This window comes from Eumetopias jubatus, unplaced genomic scaffold, assembly GCF_037043125.1.
Source record: "Eumetopias jubatus isolate StellerSeaLion01/CBP00866 unplaced genomic scaffold, mEumJub1_p1.0 scaffold_2, whole genome shotgun sequence".
In the NCBI taxonomy this organism is placed as follows: domain Eukaryota; kingdom Metazoa; phylum Chordata; class Mammalia; order Carnivora; family Otariidae; genus Eumetopias; species Eumetopias jubatus.
The window spans coordinates 70,573,872-70,599,528 of NW_028274808.1; the positions used below are offsets into that span (position 1 = coordinate 70,573,872).

At 34.6% G+C, this 25,657-nt stretch overlaps 1 protein-coding gene across 3 annotated transcripts in view; it reads right to left on the bottom strand.

Moving 5' to 3' along the window:
- The window catches only part of GRIA2 (glutamate ionotropic receptor AMPA type subunit 2), a 145,952-nt gene that overhangs the window by 50,386 nt on the left and 69,909 nt on the right, over nt 1–25,657 (bottom strand). For all 3 annotated transcript variants that reach the window (XM_028104431.2, XM_028104432.1, XM_028104430.2), the window contains exons 3-6: nt 24,843–25,082; nt 11,168–11,364; nt 6,889–6,942; nt 1,443–1,604 (exon numbers count right to left, since the gene is read on the bottom strand). In XM_028104431.2, coding sequence (XP_027960232.2) covers nt 1,443–1,604; nt 6,889–6,942; nt 11,168–11,364; nt 24,843–25,082 — 653 coding nt within the window. The remainder of the gene's footprint in view (nt 1–1,442; nt 1,605–6,888; nt 6,943–11,167; nt 11,365–24,842; nt 25,083–25,657) is intronic.

The following is a 25,657-nucleotide window of genomic DNA, read 5'->3' on the forward strand; positions in this document are numbered from 1 at the left end:
CCTTCCCCCATACTGTCCTAATCATATGCCGGGGAGCTGGCATATTTTACACGCATCATTCTCTGTTACGTTTGCTTATTGACATGTTAGTCTCCTCCATTAAACTGGGGATTATCAAAATGAGATTCTTTTGTTTATGTTTTTAAGTGCTACAATAAGAAGGGAGTGAAATCTAGAGCTAGGTTTCGGTGAAAATGTTAACAGATCTCTCATACCCCAAATTTGCCTTGCATTTTGTTACATGACCCATGCACTTCAATAATGATATGACTTCCATGAGAAAATAGTCATCTCATTTCGCTCTCATTCTTCTCACAGTAGACAGCAATGGTAGGAACACGATGACCAATCGAGTATTCAAAAGGAACATGTTAGTTCTATTTGGTGATGAATGCCACATGCAATCTTCATCAGAAAGCTTAAAAGGCACCACCTTGGAATGGATGGAACCCTGTAGTTCCACAGAATGAGAGCAGAAGGCGGAGACACACCCTGACACCAATGAAAAGACTAGATGTCCATTATGTCTTCTCATCAGCTTTGCTACCTGAAGGTACCCCTACAAGCTCACAGTACTGTTATAAACCATGTACATGTTGAGTATCAGTCAAGGTCACCAAATAAGAAGTCACCCAGTTTTGAGAAAAAAATTAACTCTGGGCTATTCTTTAACATTCTATGAGATGCTTTCATGAATTTAACTTAAAATTAACAGGATCCATTTATATACCCAAAAGTAGAGAATTCAATGCTTTTAATCCTTACCTAGGGCCAGTCTCACAGCCAGACACAAATTTAAAGCCAAACATCCATATCTTTTTTTTTCCATTAGGTGCAGAAAACAACAATGACAAAACCTCTGCCTGAAGTATAAACAGGGAGAGCAACTGAAATAACACTATCCCTGACAGGTTCATACACAATCTGCTTAATAATACACAAACAAACAAACAAAATCACTCTGCATTTGAAATGCTTTGCAATTTTTGCTCTTACTTTTCATAAGTCTAGTTTCATAAAGAATGTGATCATCTCATTTCACTCACTCTATGATCCACTCTTATCTCTGGTGTCAATAAGATGACCAACAGAAGGGAAAAAGCCCTTCCTACCAACAGCAGAAACATTTAATATTTAGAGGTAAATATATGCGTGTAGGTGTATGAATAATAAAATATGTTGAATAAACAAGTGAAGTCCAAACCCCTGGAGAATAAAAGATGAGTCTGGGCAGTGCTCATATCAGAACAGTGCACTGCATTTAGAATTCAAAGATTCCTTGTTTGATTGAATAAAGCATTTATTGTTTTTAGTTCCTAAAACAAATTAAGATTTTTATCTTCTTCCTAGAGTGTCCCAGAGAACAGGCTACTTGTCAGCTGTTAGATATGGATAGATAAAGATACAGATGTAAATGTACATATTAGTAGATAGAGATATACCTTAATTGTAGTTGTGTGTGCTCCAGGGTATTCTTTTTCTTCCAGTGTTGACCATCTTTCTATAAATTTGGATACCAGGGAATCATCATAGTCCACTATTTGAAATCCAGAGACGTTTGCACCTCCAAACTGAATTTTTAATAGGTCTCCATCAGTAAATCCCTAGACATAGAAAATGTTTGTCAGGCTTTCCTGAGAATCAAAGAGAACTTAACATTTACCAAATAACTCTATACATTGTGGTTTTACAAATGTCAAAGAACACATGAGTGATAAAAAGCCTAGAGTAAATGTTTGTGTATTTACAGCCAATATTCTGAACCAGTACCTACTGCCCTCTTGGCATCACAGTGGATCTTTAATCAATGATTTTTAGTTGATTGTACTCACATAAAAGCTCTCCATTTTATTGAGAAATCTTCCGTGGATAAGTACTGGTTTTATTTATGCAATCTACAACAGAGCTCTACCACAGAGTCAGAGATACTCAGTAACATAAACCTAGTTCCCAAGAGCTACAAATGGTAAGCAAGTTATTCTTATTTAAATTGTTCATTCTCTCAGGTGATAAAACACCTTTAAAAGGAGAATGGAAAGTACTGAATGCCTAGTCATTATTTGAGAACAGTCAAATAATTTCATATTAAGTGTGCAACTTAATTTTTTATAACACATATGAAAGTTTAAAAATCACTTGCATTATTAGAATTAATTCAGTCATTAGTAAAACTATCATGTGGTGTTTCCATTGATTTCAAATATTGTGCTGTCATAAATTCTATCTCATTTTGAGAGTATATTCTCTCAAAGATGAAATCACAATTTTAATAAATCACAATTATAAATATTTTTACCTTATACATTTACTCATTATTCTGCATAAGGATTGAAAACATCCCTGAATCCAAAATACAGGAGAATCTTTTCTTTGTTATTGATATTAAAAAACATATTTTAATACTATTTGTGTGAAGAAGGATAATTACTTTGTTATTGGCTCATTATTTTGGTTTTTCTTTTCATTAAAATAATGCAAATAGTGCAAGAATACATAGAACAAAAGTCACAGCTTTTCTGCTCTGCCCCGCCCATGCTCCAGTTAAGCTGCTTCAAAACAATCAATTTCAGTAATTTTTGTTTTTCATATATTTACCTCCATATTTCTGTATGACACATTTTCACTATTCTTTCTTAAATTATTCATTTTAGATATTTTTATTGAGTTTCTGCTTATGTCAGATGAGTATGTAATTCATTCACATTTACCTGTTCACTCATTTTCATGTTCATGGTTTTCGTATTTATAATTCTATTATTCAGAGCAAAGTCAAATAATGTGGTAGGACTGCATTTTCCTTCTTTTGTTTGTGTTTTTTTTTTTTTTTAAGAGAGAGAGAGCGCAAGTTGAGTGGGAAAGGCAGAGAGAGAGAGAGAATCTTAAGCAGGCTCCAAGTTCAGCACAGAGGTAAGGCTCGATCTCAGAACCCTGAGATCATGACCTGAGTGGAAATCAAGAGTCAGACACTTAACCAACTGAGCCACCCAGGTCTGATGTTAGTAATTGTTTCATTTTTTTCACTACTATAGTTTCCTCTATACCTATCCTTATTTTTCTCTAGTTGCTCCATGAGAACTTTTCATGTTTATATGAGTAAATTTTTTAAGCAATATCAAACACATCAAGTAATCTGTTTCTCTTTTTTCTGAATATTTAATTGGCAGGAGACCTTCTGAATTGGTGCCTCTTTCCATCTCCTCTGCAACTGTTCCTCTGGAGTGTCCATTCACCATGTTTCCGACTTGTTCACCCGCTTCCTGGATCACTATTCTCTCATGTTTTACTCCCTTCTTCTTCCAGAGCCCTCAATACTTTCCTCAGACACATTGGAGGTAAATTTCTTGAGACACTGAATGTCTCAAGATATCTTCATTTTGCTCTGACACTTGATTATTTTGGCTGGGTACCGAATTTTATGTTGAGACTCTCATAATCTGACTTTTATTGTTCCTATTAAAAAATACAATGTCATTATTTCTAATTACTTTTTTATGTCACCTGCTTCATACTCCTCTCTGCCTCCACCTCCCACCTGTCCGAAACTTTTAAGATCTCCTATAGATCTCTGAAATTTCATGACGACATTTTCTTTGAAACATGAAAGAAGTCTTTCTTTCATTGTTTTGTGTACTCAATGGGCATATTTGTATCATCGAGTACTGGGAATTTTTCTGAATGCTCTTTGATAGTTCCTTTCCCCTGTCTTCACTATTCTGTCTTCCTAGAATGCCTGGTATTAAGATATTGTAACTCTTAGATTAAACATCTAAATTCCTCACAAATTCTCTGCACACACCACTTCATATTGTATTGTCATTTTGTTACATAATCTGGAAGATTTTTCCTAACCTTGTCATCAAAGTCATATAATTTTACTTGTTATTTTAGAAAAAAAAATTTCCCATAGCTCTTTCTTATTCTCTGAGGTTTTTTTTTCTTTTTCATAACATACTTTCTCTCTTCTTTTTTTAATTTAATTTAATTTTATTATGTTATGTTAGTCACCATACATCATTAGTTTTTGATGTAGTGTTCCATGATTCATTGTTTGTGCATAACACCCAGTGCTCCACGCAGAACGTGCCCTCTTTAATACCCATCACCAGGCTAACACTCTCCCTAACGCCCTCCCCTCTAGAACCCTCAGTTTGTTTCTCAGAGTCCATAGTCTCTCATGTTTCGTCTCCCCCTCTGATTTCCCCCCCTTCATTTTTCCTCCTTCCTTAGGGGTAGTTAATTTTCTTCTCTTCCTCTGCAGATACTCATTACAATTTTAAACATTTTTCTTGTGTTTTCTGCCTGCCCTGTTTCTGTTTATTTATTCATTTATTTATTTGTTTGTTTTGTATTACATCCTTTATGGACCAGACTTTTCTCAAATGCCTGATTCTCTTTGGCTGTTTAACACTTAGACACTAAAACATTTCTTGGAATTTCCATGTGCATGGGGGAGGCTCCTTGACAAATGTGCTTCACTGTAAGATAGTCAGGTGGGGGTGGATTGCAGTACTTTCTGTCCATATTTATGGGTTGAAGAAATGAGAACTGGATCCCTTTATGACTACTTCTTCATCACTTTATGTACAAAATATCCTTTTAAATGCTATATCAGGAAATTAATCACAATCTGTGTTTTGGGAGCCTAATCAAGCATTACCAATTCCTGAGGAAATTCATCAGTAATGGTATCTGAGGACTTTTCTACCTTTTATAGCTACCTCCTTTAACACTCATTAGACTCTGGACAGGGGAAGGGGGACATCTCCAACCAAGAGTCTGGAAGATGAACGCTCTTTAACTCTGAATGGGATTCTTCAATTTTAAATGTCAGTGAAATTTTCAAGCTCTAAATTCTCAGAAACTGCAGCACTCCTCAGATTCTTTGAACTTACTGATTCACTAGAAGTTCCATATGTTGAAGATACCAAGTATTCAGAAATGAAAAAGCAGAATTTGAATTCAAATAAAATACTGGGTATGTTCCTCCCTAGAAGCATGATAGCAGCAGGCTCTTGTTTTCTATATATATATATATTTTTTTTTTTTACTTTGGTCATCCATACATTTCTTTCCTTTTCATAGCATCAGATATCAACTCTCAAATTGATGAGCCACCTTCTGTCATTATTTCTCAATGTTCCAATATAATCTTCTCCATCTGGACATTTTTAAAGATCACGGCTTTCAATGTGGCTCTGTGTTGTTCATCAAATGGCACAATTCACACAGGGGACTAACTGTCCAGGCTGTTCTTTGCACAGAATGTGGCTCTGAAGAGTGAATACAGAGCTTTATCTATTTTAACCCTTGCTTCTCTGGTAGGGGGTCATTTAGGATCTATATTATCATATTAATGGAAAAATTCTAATGAATTTTATAGTAGTTAGCCATTTCATTGGTAAACAGAAGTTTTATCTGAACAATCAACTTCTACTAATAACATGCAGGTTTGAGATTTAATATTCTAAATCACTGGTGCCACCTTCTAGTGAAAACAGTATCAGTTGTAAAGTTTTTGTTTTTGTTTTTTCCATCATTACTAGAAAAAATGTCTTCTGATATAACAATCTAATATTCCAGAAACCACCTACAGAAACAAATCTACAGGGCTGCCTGGGCTCAGTGGGTTAAGCTGCTGACTCTTGGTTTGGCTCAGGTCATGATCTCAAGCCCCGAGTAGGGCTCCATGCTGCTGAGCATAGAGCCTGCTTGGAATTCTCCCTCTTGCTCTCCCTCTGCCCTTACCCTCATTCCCTCTTTCTCTCTCCCTATCTTTCTAAACAAACAAACAAAGAAACAAACGAAAATAAAAAAAGAAAGAAAGAATTCTACATTTGGGGGGTGCCTGGGTGGCTCAGTCATTAAGCGTCTTCCTTCGGCTCAGGTCATGATCCCAGGGTCCTGGGATCCAGCCCCGCATTGGGCTCCCCACTCCACGGGAAGCCTGCTTCTCCCTCTGCCTGCCAGTACCCCTGCTTTTGTTCCCTCTCTCGTTGTGTCTCTGTCAAATAAATAAAATCTTAAAAAAATAAAAAAAGAATTCTACATTTGGGTAAATATGAAACCTTTTCAGAGTCCTATTATGCTATTTAGAATAAGCTCTCATTTTTTCCCTCCTTTTCTCATATCTTCTTGAGTTTGGGGAGGGCAGTTTTCTCAGTCAAGTAAGATCATACTTCCTCAAAGAACATAAACTTTTGCAATGGTAAAGACTTAAGGTCATTTTACTACTGATCTGAAAACTATTTTGAAAAAAGTATCTAAAAATAATTCTAAATTGGCTCTGATTATACTTGAGAGGGAGCTACAATTAACCACTTGGATGTTCAGTATAATCGTAATTTGACAGAAATCCCAATGAAAAAGTGATCAGCTACAGGGATTTAATTTCATTGTGTTGCTTACATATTAAATAGAAAATCAGAAATAAATAAAAATAATATGTTAATATTCTTGACATTTACAGCTTTAATTTTTCACTGATGTATTCTCCCAAATGTGCATTTATTTCAGATACTATATTTACTAAAAACTTTAAAGGAATGCACAGAGGGAAAAATTATAAAACACTATGATAGTGAGAAACAAGAGGAAATTTGAACAATTAAACTTTATATATTTTTGAAAACTTTTCCATAATTAAATATGCCTTCTAAGACAATTTATAAAGTTTGTCAAATATTTCTTACATCACTAATAATAGGAAATTGATTAGAAAATGTAAAGTGAGAAGTGAGTCTAAAACACAAACTCAGAAAAATATTGTTACTTCTAATTGATCAATAAAATCAAGATATGTTTTAAAAATAACACTGATAAATGCTGGTCATTCAAAACTATTTTATAAGTAGCTCTATTAAAATTATAAATATCAATTAATTCACCTACCAGATTTGCAATGATATAATGGTAACCTTTAACATGTTTTCCAATGGTAATAACCTAACAAAGATAAAGAAACAATTATTTAATACATGCAAATAATATAAATTAAAATTATTGATGTTATGACCCAATTGAGGAAAAAAGTGGAATTTTATCTACTGTTTTCTGATATTCTATGATGATTCCTACTTGATAAAATACAATTATCAAATCCAGAGAATATTTCTCTCAGAAAAAAGTAACAATACATTTTAGTGCTTTATAAATGCTATCTTTCAAGAAGTCAATAACTGAACAAATAATTACTTCAGTTTAGTCAACAGTGAAAATAAGGTCAGAAGATTTTCAAGAAATGTAAAACAAAAAGAATATTGAATCCATAATAAGTCACAATTTTATTCCTCCAAAAGCTATTTTTCTAAAACATCAGAGAGCTGAAACCAACACCTGAGATTTTATATTCACACATCAACACTCAAATTTATAGTAGAAAATAAATTTAAAAAAATATTAATAAGCATATAAAAGAATTCTTATATGAATCTATAAAATAATATTCCCATCTTAAGAGTCTTGAAATGTTTGCAATTTAGTTCAAATGAACATTTTTGTTTCCAGCTTGAGGTAGCAAAACATCAGAGAAGCTAATCTTTCTCCACAAATCTGTCAAAAAAAAAAAGAAGAAAATAGCAGGAGGGGAAGAATGAAGGGGGGGAATCGGAGGGGGAGAGGAACCATGAGAGACGATGGACTCTGAAAAACAAACTGAGGGTTCTAGAGGGGAGGGGGGTTAGGGGATGGGTTAGCCTGGTGATGGGTATTAAAGAGGGCATGTATTGCATGGAGCACTGGGTGTTATGCACAAACAATGAAACATGGAACACTACATCCAAAACTAATGATGTAATGTATGGTGATTAACATAACAATAAAAAATTTAAAAAAACTCAATGGCAAGATAAACATGGTTGTCTTGGTAATGCTCATGAGTTTGGGGCATTACTGAATCAATGTGACTTTTCACTGATCTATAGCAATTCAAGATGGTAGACATTGGTGAAATGACCCCACTATAGTCCTAGTACTTAGATATTCAAATATAATTTTTATGTTTAAGAAAACTGTCACACCAAGAGAAAGCATGAAATGGCAGGGCTACAGACAAAATTTCAAACCATTAGCCTGGTTTATCCAGACAAAATTTCAAACCATTTCCCTGATGACACAGTTTTGATGGCTTCCCATTGCTTCTAGCATAATAAACAAAATCCTTAATTTATGCTACAAAGTCCAATGATCTTGCAAGCTTCTCCAGACCCTCTTTTTCCATTCTCTATACTAGAGTCTTATCAGCCCTCTTTTTAAGTATTTTTGTACATGAAAAGGCTTCTTTCCGTCACCTCAGGACTTCACATATTCTATTTCCTCTGCTTGGAAAGCTCTCTCCACCACTCTATCATTTGTCTTATTAATGCTTCAGGCACAAGGAATCTCAGCCCAATGTTACCTCTTAGGAAAAGACTTCCCTGACCTTCCCTTATCCCAGACAAAGTCAGGTACTTCAAAGCAATGTATTTAGTTAAAGAACAAGGGCAAAATCCTAGGAAAGAGTCCACCAAATGCCCCTTTGATGTTAAGTGATAGCTATTTGGAAGAGTTAGGGCTTGTGTCATTTTCTAACCTATTTTTATGTAATACAACTAAATCGCTTTTTCCAAGAAAATGAACCCTCTGTATTGAAAGGAAAATTGTGAAGAAAAGATGTCCTTCTGCATGAAAAATATATTAATTAGCATCACTTGAATTGAGTTGATTATGTCCCTCATACTTCCTACTGACATCTGTTGATTCTGCTTACTGTTCATTCTACTTTCTGAATCATGTTTGTCTTCCTTCTGGGAATTAAAAACAAACAAAGACCAAACAACAGCAACATATCATAAAAATGGTGCTACCAGTAGTTGAGTTTAGCGTTCACTGAAAGAAAGGGAGGGGATATGAAAATTTACTAGCCCTGCCTCTACATAGGAATTCATGTTGACCATACTATCACATTTTTGCTTTGTAATAATCAACATTGCACTACCAATACTAAATTTATATTGATTTCTAAATGTTTCTGATGGCTGAGTCCTTTTCCCCACCCAATCACAACCAGAAATAAGTAACTCCAAGGATTTCTTGAATGATAAAATACTCATAATCAACAAAGATTGATTCTCTTTCTAACTTTAAACTATTTTAACAATAAAGTTTCATCACCTCTGTTCTCTTGTAAGTATTGATAGAGTGAATAAGTAAATAGTGTTTCCTTTTCTTGAAATGTACTTCAACCCCACTTTTTGCTTGGTAAACTCTATTCCTTGAAGGTTTTCCATGATCTCCTAATCTAAACTATTTTCGTAATTTTTTTCATAACATCCTGTTCTCTTCATTCATATATATATACACCATCATTATAATTGCATATTAATTTCTGTAAATATATCATAAATATTCACCTTAATGGGGTTTTGCCTGTTTTGTTTAACATTACTTTCTTGGATCCACCACAGTGCCTGTCTGGCAAACAGACACTCAAGGCAATTTATTGAATGAGCAAATGAATGAACCCAAGCCAGACAAATGCTGCCAGTATGTGAATATCTAACCTGCAGTACTACAGTGTGACATGTAAAACTTATTTTCCCCTCTAAACTATGGGTTAATGGGGGTACAGATACCATTCTTCCCTTTCTTTGCATGTTTCATTCTAGACACAAAGGATGTCTGCAGTTAGTGTTTGCTGAATGATGCAACCAACCATTGTACCACTCATTTAACAAATTCAAGAGTGTCTTTTGAAAATACAATATACATGTGCAAACTCTCTGTACCTTTTGAATGGATATCCATACGGACATTTAATCATCATATATTTGTTTCAAAACATTGCATTCCATATATTCCCAATTTCTCCTATAGTTTCCCTCTTCTAGTTTTGGAAATAATTATTTTCATATAGACACTCACCAACATTTGTTATGATAATCCATGAATACATAAGTTCTTTAAAAAAAGACTAATAACTATTATTAAAATTCAGTTTTAATGAGACTCTCCTATGAAATTCAAATGAGTTGTTGAGGTTCACATTTGAACACGAGAGCTTCAGGTTAAAAACAACCTTAATTTCATCTCCTGAGACAGGAATCAAGATTTTTCCATGGAAATGTTCACCACTCTGGCATATAAGATTTAGCTCTTTCTCATAACAAGTTAGTTTTATCCAGTTATTTAATATTTTATGCAAGATCCATTTTGTATGTCTTAGGGCCTGTATTATTACATATCAATTAAAGCTGCATCAACATTCATGTTTGCAAAATGCTTTGTGTTATACAAATTAGTGAATTGTCTCTGCAAAGCCTAGAAAGACCTAGAAATGCATACTTAACTGCATATTTTTCTTCCAATCCTATATTATCCCAAGGAACTAGCAGCCACTAAACACACACACACACACACACACACACACACACACACACATTTATCAGCTGGGAAAAGAAACAGATACCCAGGGAAGCAGATCTTAACTCACTAAATCATGATGCTGCTTCACCAACATTCCTGGTCACTTATCCTATGTATATAATATAGTGGATCTTATTTTTATCATTAGGATATTACTGAATGGCTGTCCTATCCCAAAAGACCTTAAGTGGAATCAAGGTGGTAAGGTAAGCACAGATAAAACATCCTTATATCCAGTAAAATTCTCAAACATCAGACACAGACTATGTCTCTCCTACATACAACATGCTTTCTCTGAAAGACACAGATGCATTCAGACAATATAGGCCTAATGTTCCATACTGAGCTCTAATGTTTGATGTTCTCCACGTTTTGCCATGAACCACTCACTTTTCCCTTAGAACCCCAGCCTTATTTTCACTTAATTGGTGGCTATTCCTTTATCTCTAAAAAGTTCAATAAGTTAAATTTTAAATTTCCAACTAAAAATATCAAATTTTAGGGCAATGCTTATCATATAAAACAGAAGACTCAATAGTTACATATTTAATATAGTTAATGATTAATATAATGTGTCAGCATGATTGAAGACCATCTGCTATTGCTAACCAAAGCCAGAGATAATTTAACGATGATCTTTGCTGCATCCTACATAAAACCATAAAGGAAAAACTGCTGTTCAGCACCTCACACAAATACTCACTGCAAAATGCTGACACTGCACACACATTCTATAGGTGGTGCCATTAGAAAACAGAGAGTAGCCAACCTGGTCTACAATGTCGTTTACTTTATCCCGTTCACAGTCTAGGATTACACGCCGTTCTTTTTTTAACTCCAAATCTTGAAAAAGTGATCGGTATGTCTCATCTTTCTTGTCATTGTTAATGTTTCCCACATTGATAGCAGTCACTTGCCATTTCTTTTCAGCAGCAGAATCCAGCACAGCTTGCAGTGTTGATAAGCCTAGGAAGGCAAAGAAAAATGATGACTGATAAAGATACTTGAATAACTCAGATTTATGTTGTGAAATTGACAGCAAATATATTTTTAAGGCTGATATTTTTGTGCAACTGAGGGGATGTTGACTCCTCTAAAAAGCTACAGTGATGATCTTTATCAACATCGATTATTTCTGCTTCACATCAAAAACTCTTTTATCTATATGCTATTGTTCTGACGGAAAGAACCATGGTTTGGGGGGAAATAGTCTCCCCTTCTTTCAGCTCTATCAGCTGTCTTCTTTCAGATATTACCAAAGAGTAATGTCTGTGATACCTTCGGTTAAAGTGAGATCCAAAGACATTACACACATTTCTTTCTCTTACAGGACGGGAAAGACTGTTTCTTTACATATGACAGTCTATCATTTCATATTAACATCCTCAAGAGGTTGCAAACATTTTCAGGGAGACAAATGTACATAAGTCTCTGTGAGCATACAAGCCAATAATCTTGATGAGGCTATTATCTTTCCTCCTATTGTCTTTCATTCGGCAATTGTTTTTCCTCAGCCTTCTATCACATCATATTTTTGTTATTGGGACTGATATCATAGAGATTAAAATGTTCTCCTATTAACCCAGATGGTAACAGTTAGTTTTCTAGCTCAGATTTGTTACATTTACTTAACTTTCCAAATGTAAGACCCATTTACTATTTATCAGTAACTTTGCTTATAGCATCATACAACTTAGAAAATTTCTTTTTCTTTTTAATAAAAATTCATTACTTCATATGTAGGATTGAGAAGGGAAACAACTGGGGAATTTATTGCCTAAAGCTAAATCTGCAGTTTAGCACTTGGGAAAGCAGTACATAAACTTGTCTTCCATATCACTTCAATTCTTCACTAGGTGTTTCAGGATGGTTGTAATTCTGAATCTATAACCCTTCATCATTTGTTAGATGGAATCTTTCCAAAAAGGAGAAGCTTTTTCTACTAATTTCTACTAATTTCTAGTAGAAATTTCTAGTTTCTACTAAATTTCTAGTAGAAATTTCTAGTTTCTACTAATTCTTTTCTACTAATTTCTTAATGAACAACATCTTCATTTCTACTAATAACTTAATGAACAACACAAAATCTGGGCTCCAAAAAGAATTCAGGACTCATCACATCATCTTTTTTTTTAAAGATTTTATTTATTTGACAGAGAGAGACACACAGAGAGAGAGGGAACACAAGCAGGGGGAGTGGGGGAGGGAGAAGCAGGCTTCCCGCTGAGCAGGGAGCCCGATGCGGGGCTCCATCCCAGGACCCTGGGATCCTGACCTGAGCCGAAGGCAGACGCTTAACGACTGAGCCACCCACGCGCCCCATATCATCTTCTTGATTCCATAAAGTCCTACATCTTTCTCAGAAGAATGCTGATTTCTTTTTGCCCATAAAATGTGGTATTTACCTAATGTGATCACACTGCTCTATAAATTTTATTCATGTGCTATGCTTTATTTCAATCTATTTACTATGGCAAAAATCTGTGCTTTCTAAAAAAAACTATCGAACTTGGAAAACCATTATTAAAAATTGGATTATTCAATACGGGCCAACAGGATATGAGATTAGCCTAGAATGCCTTATTATACAAAATGCAAGGAAGTTCTCCAAAACTATCAGCTTTATGTCAAAAGACTCAGGAGCCAATGTGATGAAAATCATTTTAAGTAAAGATGAGGCAATTTGGATATCAATAAGAATAATAGCTGCAAAAGACTTAAAATATATAACATTTTAAATCCATGAATTCTTATTAATATCTAACAATATAAACTACCAAAACTGAAACAGCAAGAAATAGAGAACTTGAACAGACTGATAACCAGAAAAGAAACTGAATCAGTGATATTTAAATATATACAAATATCTGGTTGCCTTTGAAGGATACTAGGAGCTGAGTTATTATTTTGAAATTGGTAAATAAGGGAAAAGAAACAAGCATTTTCCTGCCTTCCTATATGAACTATACTCAGGATAATAACTAATTAAGACAGCTTTTCCTTTTTGGAAAGATTCCATCTAACAAATGATAAAGGAATATGGATTCAGAATTACAACCATCCTGTAACACCTAGTGAATTAATGAATCAAGGTAACAATCATTAACTCCTGCTAAAAACACAAAAGGAGAGATGACCAGAAGTTACATGTCTCTAAATAGGAATATTTAACATCACCTATGGAGTATTCCTGCCAAAAAAATGAACATGAATCTTACAAAGTTTCTAGATCTAGCTACCAATTTATAAGGAATATGTAGCAGAATAATATGCTAAATACCACAGTGTTGAAATAATCAAATTGAAATTCTACATATGTTACTAAAGACTTAGAAGATATATTAACCAATTAGGAGATAGGGACCTCATTTTTATCTTGATTCAAATAAACTGTGGGGAAAAAATGGTTGATGATATTAATGAATTACTATTAATCTGCCTGCATATGATAATGATATTGTGGTTATGTTGAAAAGAAGAGTATTCTTTCACAATACAAACTGAAATATGTACAGATGACATGACATGGTGGCAGGTATTTGTTTCAAAATAAATGTGAAGGACAAAGAGATATAGATAATTACAGGATTCCTTGTATATTGGTCATTAACAAAGCTGAGTTAATAGTCCTTGGGGGTCTTCATACTATTCTCTCTATTTTTTATTTAAAATATTTCACTATGAAAATTGAAAATAATTTATTTTTATTTCAAATTGGGAAGTTGAACCATAAATTGAACTTAAAGTGAAATTTGTTTTTTTGGCAAAACAATAATTGTTTCCTCTGTCCAGTCATGTATCAAAAACATGGGCTACACAAGAATTTCTCAAGAGATAATTTAAATAAGAAACCACATTTCAGGGGCAGCTGGGTGGCTCAGTTGTTAAGCATCTGCCTTTGGCTCAGGTCATGATCCCAGGGTCCTGGGATCAAGCCCTGCTTCAGGTCCTCTGTTCTGTGGGGAGCCTGCTTCTCCCTCTCCCACTCCCCTTGCCCATGTTCTCTCTCTTGCTGTGTCTCTCTTTATCAAATAAATAAATAAAATCTTTAAAAAATAAGAGAGAGACCATATTTCATTGTAAAAAAAAATTCTATTAATGATAAAATTTCTTTTAAAAACATCATGGATCACCTATGATTTCCATTAGGTATAAATAAATCTTGCCACGATACAATTCAAACACTTTTCCTGTTTTTTATCATAAGTGAAGATAGAACATACAGCTGGCCATCATGATCAGTTCAACATTTCTCAAAGTGCTTGAAAACAGTTATTAAATTTATCCAGTCTTCTTTCCTGAGTAGGAAAAAAAAGCTAATTTTCTAAACCTCTTTCACTATCTAGGTCCTACTTTTCCACATTCTAATCTTTATGCAACTAACTCTTCCTTGTTACCTCTTTAAAAACATTATATCCAGGCGCCTGGGTGGCTCAGATGGTTAAGCGTCTGCCTTCGGCTCAGGTCATGATCCCAGGGTCCTGGGATATAGTCCCACATCCAGCTCCCTGCTCCTTGGGAGCCTGCTTCTCCCTCCCCTTCTCTCTCTCTCTCTTCCCCCCCCCCGTCTCTCATGAATAAATAAATAAAATCTTTAAAAAAAATAAAAATAAAAATAAAAACATTATATCCATGAATGATCTTCCATATGCTATCCCCATATTGTCATATAGCACTGGAATTCCTTTCTTCTAGGCAGAAATTATTTTTGTTTTTATTTAATCATGAAGTTTACCACATACTAAAATTTCAAGTGGTGATGTTCTTGATATTCTATTCCATCTTTCAACATATATTACAAGAAATTTTAAATATAAATAATGATTTGTAAATAGGTTTCATCAAGTGATATTTCTATACCTAACATTTATTGTCAGTTCATCTTGTCAAAGACTATGGAGATGATATATTAAATTTATAAGAATGCATTTAAAGAAATGGTTGAGTTTTCAACTAATTCATTCTATGTGTCAAAAATAACTCACAGCTGGTATGGATTTTCTGTTATTAAAACTCTCAGAATTAATGTTTTGTAACCTATGAAGCCTAAAAACATTACATCCATTAAGAAACTAAATAGCTCAAGTGGTACAATATCAGACTTGATTAATTTAGTGCCATCAGAAGACAATGAATAATATTAAATCATCTCCTAGGGACAGCCAGGAGTAACTCACAATCCATAATATAGTCTGACTCATGATTTAGAAAGATTGCTGTCCCATGCTTAGTAATCCATATTCTTAGATTTGTTTTGTTTTGTTTTGTTTTGTTTTTGGTTAATAGTAACAGACCTCTTAGTCTCTCAACTTGCTTTGTGTTTTCCTCACAACTAAGAGTTTTGTATTAATTTTGGTTACTTTAAAATTAGCAGATCATTTTAAAAATCACTGAAAATACATGTTACAACTACTGAGGTGAAATTAACCTCTTCAAACCTAATACAAATTCATGTTCTTGGTCTCTTGGTACCACATTCTAATTAAGGGAAAAGATATTACTTGAGATAATTACTCTTTCCCTTCCACACAAATGGCATAAACGTATCTTCATAAATACCTCCATCCCTTAATCAGACCATAAACTTGTATGGACAGTGGAAATTCTTTATAAATATTGGTATACTTCAAGTTATTAGTAAGTGGTAATTATTCTACTCTAGTATCTATACTATATCAGGATATTTGAAATATAGCAGAGACTGATTTCTTATTACTGAATTACTCAGAACAAAGAAAGCTTGAGATATGCAGTTGTTCATCTAAAAATAGGGAAAAAAAAACCCAGAAAATTAATGATTCCTCTTAATCCATATATTTAAAATACATTCTAAAGTAACTCAAGAATATTACAAGATCTAAAATTAAGTTCTGGGTGCCTGGGTGGCTCAGATGTTTAAGTGTCTGCCTTCGGCTCAGGTCATGATCCCAGAGTCCTGGGATCGAGTCTTGCATCGGGCTCCCTGCTCCTTGGGAGCCTGCTTCTCCCTCTGCCTCTCTCTCTCTCTCTCTCCCTCTCTCTGTCTCTCATGAATAAATACATCAAATCTTTAAAAAAATAAAAAATTAAATTAAATTAAGTTCTAAGCTCTAAAAATTCTCAGGCTTTTGGCTAAAATAAAGAACAGCTAGACTATGTTTTGTTGGATTACCTTACCACTTCAAGTGCCTAACTGTTGCAAGATTAGTTATAGTTGTGTAACTTATTTGTGAGCTGACAATCACCTTAAAACTCTCCCAAAGCATTACCATTGGTACTTCACAGTTTCATCTTGAGTTAGTATTAATAACACTGTGAGAGAGTTATAGAAATGCCATCAGCTTAAAGACAGGTAAAGTCTAAGTGCTTTAGTTTATATATTAGTGGGTGGAATTAAAAATGATTACTGCAAATAAGTATATTTCATTTAGACCACTTTTTTCTTTTCAAAAATATTTTCTTAGTTTCATTTAAAATTCACTGTCCTTATTCATCTTTTAGGCACAGAAATTAATATTTATGATCACTAAATCATGGCAGCATGCCTAGGCAGATTAGATTAACATATATTTCCCTCATTGACTTTCTCAGGAACATCTGAAAAGAAATTTATAATTTGGAAGTATTTTTATTCTATGCATGATTTGTTCTTGGAACTGGAATCAAAGTGCCTTCCCTTCAGGGAACAAATAGTGTGGCTCAAAATTAAAATCAAGATATAAAGATATAAAGCATTAGTTCTGGTTTTACTTACTGTCTATAGAAATGTGTTGTCTTACCTTATTGACATTGAACCAATAAATAAGAAACACATTTTGATTAAAGTCTTGGTTCAAATTTATACATAAATCTATATTTAATGCATTAACATAGGTAGGCCCATTACTCTATAGTTCCAAATGTATTGAAGATCTATCTACCTACTGTCCATGAAGTAATAATATGCTTTTAGGAAGAGCACTGGGTCACCAAGGAGTGGCAGGCTGCTGCAATATGGCTTGGATAAAGAGAAGACAGCAGTCCTAAAACATCACAGTCACCAAATGAATATTTTCAGCATTCCATTCATGGGTAAACTTGAAATAGAAGAAGATGAACTCTACAAAGACCAAGATGAGTCTATGTCCTCCCTTGTTTATAATTGGGACATGGACTCCTGGACTTGTTGCTCAGCATTTTGATGGATGGTGGGAAGGAGGAAGGGTTTAAATGGCAGTCTGAGTTAGGAGCAGTGCAATAAAAAAGCATAGAATATTTTAATTTTTTTTTCATCCAGCTCATATTTGGGGCAGAATGTTAGGGAGCCATTTTCAAGCTTTGGCCATGCTTCTCAAAAGAACATCAATTAGTATATTTATAAATTAAAACTTAACAATATAGGGATGCCTGGGTGGCTCAATTGGTTAAGCATCTGCTTTTGGCTCAGGTCATGATCCCTGGGGTCCTGGGATCGAGCCCCAGGTCAGGCTCCCTGCTCAGTGGGGGAGCCTTCTTCTCCCTCTCCCTCTGCCCCTCTCCTTGGCTTGTGTGCTCTTTCTCTCTCTCTCTCTCTGTCTCTCTCTCAAGTGGATAATAAATAAAATCTTAAAAAAACAATATGTTTATTTAATTATAGACTCTCAAAAAAGTAAAGATTATTAAAAATTGAAAAAAAAACCTGTATGCCAACATTTTGGACAACCTAGAAGAAATGGATAAATTCCTAGAAACATAAACTACCAAAATGAAACAGGAAGAAATAGAAAATTTGAACAGACCAATAACCAGCAAAGAAATTGAGTCAATAATCAAGAAAATCCCAACAAATGAAAGTCCAGGACCACATGACTTCACAGGATACCAAACATTTAAAGAAGAGTTAGTACTTAGTCTTCTGAAACTATTCAAAAAATAGAAAAGGAAGGAAAACTTCCAAATTCATTCTATGAGGCCAGAATTACCCTGATACCAGAACCAGATAAAGACACCACTAAAAAAGAGAACTACAGGATAATATTCCTGATGAATATTCTCAATAAAATATTACTAAACTGAATTCATTAATACATTAAAAAAAATTCACCACAATCAAGTGGGATTTATTCCTGAGTTGCAAGTATGGCTCAAAATTCACAAATCAATCAATATAATACATCACATCAATAAGAGAAAGGATAAGAACCATTTGGTCAATTCAATATATGCAGAAAAAAAACGATTTGACAAAGTACAATGTCCAGACATGATAAAAACCCTGAACAAAGTAGGTTTAGAGGGAACATACCTCAACATAATAAAGGCCATCTGTGAAAAATCCATAGCTAACATTATCTTTAATGGGGAAAAACTGAAACATTTTCCCCAGGAACAAGGTCAGGAACAAGGTCAGGAACAAGACACTCAATGTCCACTCCCACCACTTTTACTCAACATTGTACTGGAGTCCTAGTCACAAGATTCAGACAACAAAAAGAAATACCAAATTGGTAAGGAAAAAGTAAAACTTTCACTATTTGCAGATGACAGATACTGTGTATAGAAAACGAAAAAGACTGCACCAGAAAACTGCTAGAATTCATACACGAATTCAGTAAAGTTACAAAATACAAAATCAATGTACAGAAATCTCTTGCATTTCTATACACCAATAATGAAGCAGCGGAAAGAGAAACTAAAAAAAAATCCCATTTATAGTTGTACCCAAAATAATAAGATACCTAGGAATAAACCTAACCAAAGTGATGAAAGACCTGTACTCTGAAAACTATAAATCACTGATGAAAGAAATTGAAGATGACACAAAGAAATGGAGACATTCCATGCTCATGGACTGGAAGAACAAATATCATTAAAATGTCTATACTACCCAAAGCAATCTATACACTTAATGCAATCCCTACCAAAATACCAATAGCATTCTTCACAGAACTAAAACACATAATCATAAAATTTGTATGGAAACACAAAAGACCCCAAATAGCCAAAGACTCCATTTCTTGAAAAAGAAATGCAAAGCTGGAGGAAGCACAATTCCAGACTTTAAGTTATATTACAAAGCTGTAGAGATCAAAACAGTATCGTCCTGGCATAAAAGCAGATACACAGATCAATGGAACAGAATAGAAAATCCAGAAATAAATCCACAATTATATGGTCAATTAGTCTTCGACAAAGCAGGAAAGAATATCCAAAGAGAAAAAGACAGTCTCTTCAACAAATGGTGTTGGGAAGACTAGACAGCAACATGTAAAATAAAGAAATTGGACCACTTTCTCACACCATACACAAAAATAAATTCAAAATGGATTAAAGACCTAAATGTAAGACCATAGAAATCCTAGAAGAGAACATAGGCAGTAATTTCTTTGACCTCGGCCATAGCAACTTCTTTCTACATGTTTCCTGAGGCAAGGGAAACAAAATAAAAAATAAACTATTGGGACTACATCAAAATAAAAAGCTTTTGCACAATGAAGTAATCAATCAACAAAACTAAAAGGCAACCTACAGAATGGGAGAAGATGTTTACAAATGATATATATGATAAAAGGTTAGTATCCAAAATAAATAAAGAACTTATAAAACTCAACACCCAAAAAGCTAATAATCCAATTAAAAATGGGCCAAAGACATGAACAGACATTTCTCCAAAGAACACATATAGATGGCCAACAGACACATGACAAGATCCTGATCATCACCGATCATCAGGGAAATGGAAATCAAAATTACAATGAGATATCACCTCACACCAGTCAGAATGGCTAAAATCAACAACACAAAAAACAACAGGTGTTGGAAAGGATGTGGGGAAAAAGAAACCTTCATGAACTGTTGGAATACAAAATGGTGCAGCCACTGTGGAAAACTGGATGAAGGTTCCTAAAAAAGTTAAAAATAACCTTATGACCTGGCAATTGTACTGCCGGGTGTTTACACAAATAATACAAAAATACTAATTCAAAGGGATACATGGACCCTTCTGTTTATAGCAGTATTATTTACAATAGCCAAGACATGGAAGCAGCCTAAATGTCTATCTATTGATGAATTGATTAAGAAGATGTGTTATATATAAACAAAGAATGAAATCTTGCCATTTGCAACCACATGGATGGAGCTGGAGAGTATAATGCTAAGCAAAATAAGTCAGTCGGTAATGATGTAATATATGGTGATTAACATAACAATAAAAAATTAAAAAAAAATAAGTCGGAGAAAGACAAATACCATATGATTTCATTCACATGTGGAATTTAAGAAAACAAAACGAACAAGCAAAGGGAAAAAATAAGAGAAAGAGAGAGAGACAAAGCAAGAATCAGAATCTTAACTAGAGAAAAAAACTGATGGTTCCCAGAGGGGAGGTGGGCAGGAGGATGGGTGAAACAGGTGATAGGGATGAAGGAGTGTATTTGCTGTGGTGAGTACCAGGTATTGTACAGAAGTGTTGAATCACTGTATCGTACACCTGAAACTAATATAACACTATATGTTAACTAACTGGAATTAAAATAAAATTTTTTTAAAGTTAAAAAAAAAAAGCTTATAGTCCATGAAGTACAGAGAGTGCCAAGGACAGACCAAATTGTTTGAAATTGAAGCATGTAGAGATATACTGAGAAATGAATTCATAGAATGTATTTTTAAAGCATGCATAGCAATTTTTTCTTATGACTGCCTTAATTTTCATTGCTTTGCCATCATATTACATTTTAAAAAGTTCATTCATGCATTTACTGCATGACTGGGTTTCTCTTCTTCAGCCCTTAACCTCATACAATTCAAGGAAGTACCTCCTATTTAGTGTTATGTGATTATAAGCATGCATCTTTGTTCCCTTAATTGGATAACAAAATCCCATTTCCTTGATCCAAGTAAAACACTAGGTAAAGATCAAGTCTTTTACTAATATTTTGAGTCTTACACACTTATCTCTGAAAATAGTTTCAGATCCAGTGTAACACTGTTCATATTAAGACCAGAGCAGCTATTTGATAATAGCTTGAAAATGTGTCCATAGGCCGTTTTTGGCTTTAATATATAATACTTAATTTTAATATATAGTACTATAATATTCTTCTAATATTCTTCCCTCAAAAGATGAACTTAAACCCGAATCAACTTGTACAATTTCATGACTGGAGATTATCTCATCACTTCAATTTCATTTAATATTTCCAAAGCATGTATTAATAAAATGACTTCAAAATGTTTCATGTTCTTTTCACAAGTACATAAACTCATACATCTTCACATGATCATCTCCCAGAGTTTTTCTTCAGTATCTCTCTTCAAATACTAGAGTTTCTCTTTTTCTATTTATGGCCTCTGTTGTCTATATGACTTTTCCCAAAAGTTCATGTTCACCTAGAGGGAGTCACACTGAGGGTGAAGTATGTCCCTAAAGTAAAAACGCCACCTTCAACTTTGTCAAACAGAATTCATCTTCTGATCCTTCAATTTAGCCAGCAAGATTCAGATCAGATTCTCATATCATCTCAAACTTAAAAAACACAGATGCTTAACCCTTATTAATACTATTTATTCAATATCAACTCTGTTCCAGCATCATCTTGAGTGCTGTGTGTACAGTTAGGAACTGGACACCCAGTGTAATGGGTACTGCCTGGACATTGCCTTCCTGGGGCTTACACCCAGGGTGCAAATAAAAGACATAATGTTTGGCTTGTTTGACTAAAACTGTCCCTGGAACATAGTAGGAGCTCAATAGCAGTTCTTGAGTAAAAGAACAGATGCTACTATTAATTAAAAATTGTGATAAGTACTATGTAGGACAAGAGGAGACTTCTTTGTGAGAGAATAACAGTATGAAACGCAGCTCTGTGGAAATGCTCTGTAAGCTAAGACGTGAAGGAGGAGAAAGAACTAGAGGCTTGTGCAGAGATTTGGGGTGAAAGGGTTTGGTTTGGTGCATCTGGAGACAGTGAAAGAAGGTTAGTTAGATGGATTTAGTTCAGTGAGTGAGCAGGACAGTAGCATAAATTGGCAGGAACCGGACCTTAGAGCCATGTTAAGGATTTTCGATTTTATCTTCATTTTAATGAGAAGTGTTTTAAGCAAAGGAATGATAAGGTCAGAAAAGCATTGAAGAGCATTTACACATTGCAGATACTTTGTGGAAAATGGATTAAAGAGAAGCAAGTGTGGAAATGGAGAGGAGAGAGAAGGAACATGTGGCGGTGGCCTGGCCTGAAGCAAAGACAATGAAGAGTGTCCAGAGATAAAATATATTTGCGTGGTAGAAATCACTGCAACAGGATGTAAGGGTGAAAGAGGCATGGAGAATACTCACAGATTTCAGGCTAGTTTTATTAATGTAACAGAGTTCTAAAGGAGTTAGCAGAGACCAGGAGGAAAGCCTATGAATAAGCTCAGTTTTGTAAGCCTTTTATCACATTAATAAGAAGTATGCTTTGGAATCATCCAGCACATTGCAATCCATATTTTCTTTAAATGGTTCTGTTTTAATTTTTCATTCCTCATAGGAATAGCAAAGCTCTCTCTTCTCAAAGCAGGGGAGAGAAGTTGTTGACATAGCAACTTTTTTCAGCTTGTAGAGGGCTGACAGTCTTTTCCACGGAGTATTCTCATTCCGGGAGGACAGGGCAGAGAATCAGACACCTAGCTTGAGCACTCCAGATGGGATTGCTGCAGCAAATGACTACAGACTAATCAATGGCGAATTGACTGACAGCTGGCTCTCTTCTTGTCTGCCCTTGCAGGTTAACAAGGTGCCCTATCTTGGTCGAAACAGGCTTCTGGGTTTCATTTGAACCTTTAAATATTCCAGGAAGTAAGCTGCTGAAGGAAGCCCAGTTTGATACTTAGGTACTCTTACAATAGTGGTTCTTAATCCTTTTGAGTTTGGTAATGGGTACTGTCTTTAGAAAAATACATATGCAAACATGTGCACAAAACGTTCATTCAACTTTAGTAAGTACACCCACTGAGGCCAAATCATGGACCCAGGAATATTTAAGAACATCTGAGATTCCAAAGAAAATTAAAACACTAACTTGAAAAGATATATGCACCTCTATGTGTACTGCAGCATTAGTTACAGTAGCCAAAATATGGAAGCAGCCTAAGTCTTGACTAATAGATGAATGGATAAATAAGATGTGGTGTATATATAATGGAATATCACTCAGCCATAAAAAAAGATGAGATCCTGCCATTTGTTACAACATGGATGGATCTAGGGGGTATCATGCTAAGTGAGACAGATGGAGAAAGACAAATACCACATGATTTCACTTATATGTGGAATCTAAACAACAAAACAAATGAATAAACAAACAGAATCAGAATCTGTTTTTAAAAAGCAGGACTAGACCTATACATATAGAGAACAAACTATAAAATATAGAAAACAGAGAATACAGAGAACAAACTGATGGCTGCCAGAGGGGAGAAGGGTGGGGTGTTGGGCAAAATGGGTGAAGGGGAGTGGGAGATACAGGCTTCCAGTTATGGAATGAATAGGTCTTGGGAATAAAAGAATGTAGTCACTGGTACTGTAATAGTGTTGTATGGTGACAGATGGGAGCTACACTTGTGGCGAGCAAAGCATAATGTACAGAGTTGTTGAATCACTATGTAGTATACCTGAAACTACTGCAACATTGTGTGTCAACTATACCTAAATAAACAAACAAATAAATAAATAGATAAATAAAATTTTAAAAAATAACATCTGAAATTCTATGACACATACATCAAGCAGGTCTGTTAATACCAAACTTTGCAACAAGAGATGTGGGAAACACGAAGGAAGTAACCCCCCCTGAAAACACAACTTTAGTATAATGAGCCAAGATTCTATCCAATTAGTATGCTAATCAATAACATCTCATCATAAACCTAGAATTATGAAAATGCATGGGTCTGGTGTCAGAAGACCTGGGTCAAATTGTACCAGCTGCTCAAGTGGATCATGAGCAAGTCCTTTAACTCCTCTGAGATTCAGGGATGTCATTTTAAAGCAAGGTTAATAACGGTCATACCTTCTTCATAAAATTTTTGCATGTGAAAATATTTAATTGCTATTAATTCTCTAGAAGTCCTTATTTACATATTTATTCAGTTTCACTTAAACCAATTTTCAAGGCAGTCACTTCACTGACCTTCAACTACTAATGTAGTCCCCAGAGGGTCTTAGCTGCTGATGTGAGAAGGTGCTATTTACATTACATTACAACTGAACATCTGGGCATCGGGTTGGCAGAGTCTATATCTTTAAATTGAACATTCACAACTTTTTTTAAAACTCTAAATATGTTTCTCAAGTTTCAAATTGCATTATTCATTTACACAGAAAAATTAAACCAAGTGACCCCTGGACATATGACACCACATGTCCATAACATCACATGTAAGTGTTACTCCATAACATCACTTAAGTGTCAAGTGTAGGCATTGAATTTGACCCATTACAAAGGCATAGGGATATTTTTACTCACCTCTGTCGCTGTCATAGAGATATGCAAACTTGTCCCATTGATAGTATTCAATCAAGCTAAGAAGTGCTCCTTTGAGGTCAGGTCTCATCTGAATGACAAATGGATGTGTGCCATCTGTTGGGAAGCTGGGAGTGATGAAGGAGACATGGAGCGTTCCACAAAATGACGTGATGGTATTTACAGACTTCTTGTCATAAAATCCAAAAATAGCATAGACTCCTCTTGAAAACTGAGAGCAGACTGAATAGGAAAAATAGAAAGGATAAATCATTGAAATCGGCATACAATAACATAGATTTGCTTAAACTCCATGCCCTTTTATATGAAACATAAAATAATCAAATTGAAAAAATATAGAATTTATATCAATGATCCATCCAATGTCTGAGTACTTATTTACTTAGCACTCTCTTTGAGGAATTCAAAGAATTATAAAGCATTAAAAAGTAATTTTGGTTACAAGAAAATATATACATTATTTTTACAAACCACGTAAGTGGAAACCTATTTTAGGACAGCCACATTGAAAAAAAAAAGTGTAGGGGCTCTTGGGTGACTCAGTTTTGTTGAGTGACCAGCTCTTGGTTTTGGCTGAGGTCATGATCTCAGGGTCTTGAGATGGACCTCCAGTGTGGGCTCCATGTTCAGCAGGCAATCGGCTTAAGGATTCGCTCCCTCTGCCCCTCCTCGCACTCCCACATGCACGCTTTCTTTCTCTCTCAAATAAATAAATAAATCTCTAAAAATAAGTGTAAGAAACAGTCATTAGTTATATGAAGAACAAACTAGTTACCTGGCATTTATACACATTCATA